Here is a 2,750-nt window from a genome sequence, read left to right as displayed (position 1 = left end):
AGAAAGAAAGAAAGAAAGAAAGAAAGAAAGAAAGAAAGAAAGAAAGAAAGAAAGAAAGAAAGAAAGAAAGAAAGAACGAATGAATGAATGAATGAATGAATGAATGAATGAATGAATGAAAAGTGAGTGGACTGGAGAGAGAGAGAGAGAGAGAGGGAGAGGAAGTGTTGTGGTGCCGCAGCGGGACCGACGGTCACACCAACAGTCAGAGGTCTGAGCTGCAGCTCCTGACCGTTACCTCCACAGGAGGAGGACCGAGGAGCAGACAAAGGGTTCAGTGTGCAGCAGCCTGCACCTCCTCCTGAACCTGCACCTCCTCCTGAACCTGCACCTCCTCCTCGTGCACCGGACAGGACAGGATCTTCAGATTAACCCTCCTCATCCTCAGCAGCATGCCGGGCTGGAGGAGGAACCTCACTTTCTGCCTGCAACGGATGCACGAGGAAGGTAGGGGAGCCAAAACAAGTCAATGTGCATGCGCGTGCGCGTGCATGCGCTGAGAGTGGATGTGCGCGCGCGGGTCTGGTTGGTTTCAACCTGAGCAGTTTTGTTTCTGGAGACACTTTGGATGTTTTTCTGCTCCGTCTGTTCGGAGTTTTCTGCGTCAGTGGAAGTGCGCGCGCGCGCTCCTTGCATGCGCACGCGCCCAGTGATTGGGGGTGCTGAATGAGTCGCACCTGCGGCTCTGGTGATGTGCGCGTGTCTTGTTGTGTTTGTGCGCGTGCACAGGCGCGCGCGGGCCGTTGTGTTGTAGCCGCGCGCCGTGCGCGCACGTGTCAGCGCGCGTTCGTTCCGCCGCTTCAGCGGAGATGGCGCGAGCTGCTACAGCTGCTGGCAGGTCATGGTGCCTGCGCGTGCGTGAGTCTGTGTGTAACAGATGAGGGATAACACACGCGCGCGCGCGCGTGTTGGCCCTGCAGCATGATCACAGGGGGACGGTGATGGTGCGCGTGAGCGTTAATGGTGATGCAGCAAAACAGCTTCTTTGTTTTTGTCTTTGTTTCATAGTTTTCTCTGGTTTATTAGGAGCTTAAAGAAGTTTGACTTCAATTATTCATGTTTAAAATATGATTAAATCTAAAGAAAACAGATATTAAACTTTATTTAAGCTGTTTGATTGTTTATCTCTGAGAAGAAATGTTGCTGTTTAACAACTAACCTGTTATTGTTCCCGTCAGAGTTGTAAAGTAACTAAGTACAAATACTTTGTTATTGTACTGAAGTAGAATTTTTGGGTATCTGAACTTTACTTGAGTAATTATTTTTCAGCCTACTTTTTACTTTTACTTCTTACATTTTTTTAAAAAGGCAAGAAGTAGAAAGTTGTTACTTTTATTTCATTTTTGCTTGTTTTCATTCCAGCTTGTTATTGTAAAAAATAAATACAATCCATTTAAACTGAGCCTCCTATAGAGTGAATTTAACTGTGGTTGAATGAGAAGTATAAATATATAAAACTCTGATACTGTAGTGTATTATGTAGGAGTGAACTTAAATTGAATTAAGCTTTTCCCACATCTCTCATACACAAGGTTATGAGGAAACTTTTACCAAGGTATTTCTCATTACTTGTTAATATCTTGACTGTGCGAAGTGAAAAGTGACACAATAAGTGAACGCTCAGACGAGTTCAAGTTGATTCATAAAAGTCTATGCAATCATTTATTTACACAAATTGAACAGATCATAAGTTACACTTGATTGTGGTTATTCCTATAACAAGCGTCAGAGTTAAATGAGATAAAACCTGCGTCCGAATTTCAATTCACATCAACTCAGATTACTTATATAGAACAGTAAAACGRCAMTTCTGATGTTAACAACCAAACAATTTTACTGGCACTTTCAGCTTAAGTTTTGGCAAATTAAGAACAAGGAAAGGAGGAAAGTAAGATTAGTATGTTACTACGACTTTTACCTTTATCAAAGTGTGGGTCAACCGGAAACTGCACGTCTTTTCTAAGCTCAGGTTCCACATGACACGTCACTCCGAACACATCAGCTTTTACCTGATGATGTCTTCTTAAGGCACCCTCGGGGTAGGAGCTGGCTCGCCTCCGATCAGTCAGGGAACTGATGTCYGCTCGCTTACCGGTCATTGGCGACCAGGTGTTTTTCCAGGTAACTTTCGTCCGTTTCAGTCCAAGCCAGAAAAATTCAAGCCGTATCCGGTTCCTCTGTCCAAAATAAAATCTCCCCTCGGGAGTTAAAAACACTCAGAGGCTCCGCCTCGGGGTGAGACCACCGGCAGGCATGCCGGGTCCCTGGCTGTCAAGTCTTCCCTAATTAGCTCATGGGATCAGACTTGAAGCCAAACTGGGTTTTCTCCAGAGAGAATCCCAGCTGTCTTCCTAGGTTGGAATTAGGAAGAAGAGTGTCGCTCAAAGCCTTCCGGGTTAGTAAAAGAAACGGACGAACTTTGGTTCCGCCCTCAGGCTTAGGGATGAGTCAGAAAAAGAAAGATAAAGATTTGCCAGCCGGCGCCAGCCCAAGGTTAAAATTCTTTGGTTGTTCAACAACATGATATGATAACCTCTTTTCAGCTTTCTTCTGATAGACTAAGAGAAATCACTGCAAAWRATTWYTGATGATTAATTAACATTTCTGTTTTATAATCAGTTCTGAACCTTCTGTTAGTCCAGATAAATGAAAGATTTTCTCAGGAAAAATCCACAATTATATTACTGTGTTCACAGTAAAATAAAAACAGTGATTAAATAATGTGATTAGATAAAAACACAATGAAAACA

The 2,750-nt window shown here is 43.6% G+C and overlaps 1 protein-coding gene across 2 annotated transcripts in view; it reads left to right on the top strand.

The window, feature by feature from the left end:
• Positions 1-191: 191 nt before the first annotated feature.
• LOC106537019 (glutamate receptor-interacting protein 2) overlaps positions 192-2,750 on the top strand; it is a gene marked incomplete at its 3' end in the record, with an annotated part of 22,982 nt that continues 20,423 nt past the window's right edge. For both annotated transcript variants that reach the window (XM_014034384.1, XM_014034383.1), the window contains 1 exon segment: positions 192-447. In XM_014034384.1, the coding sequence (XP_013889838.1) occupies positions 393-447 (55 nt within the window).

This window comes from Austrofundulus limnaeus, unplaced genomic scaffold (genome assembly GCF_001266775.1).
Source record: "Austrofundulus limnaeus strain Quisiro unplaced genomic scaffold, Austrofundulus_limnaeus-1.0 Scaffold2089, whole genome shotgun sequence".
Lineage (NCBI taxonomy): Eukaryota > Metazoa > Chordata > Actinopteri > Cyprinodontiformes > Rivulidae > Austrofundulus > Austrofundulus limnaeus.
The sequence above is the reverse complement of the archived record's forward strand: the minus strand, read 5'-3'. Positions and strand labels throughout refer to the sequence as shown.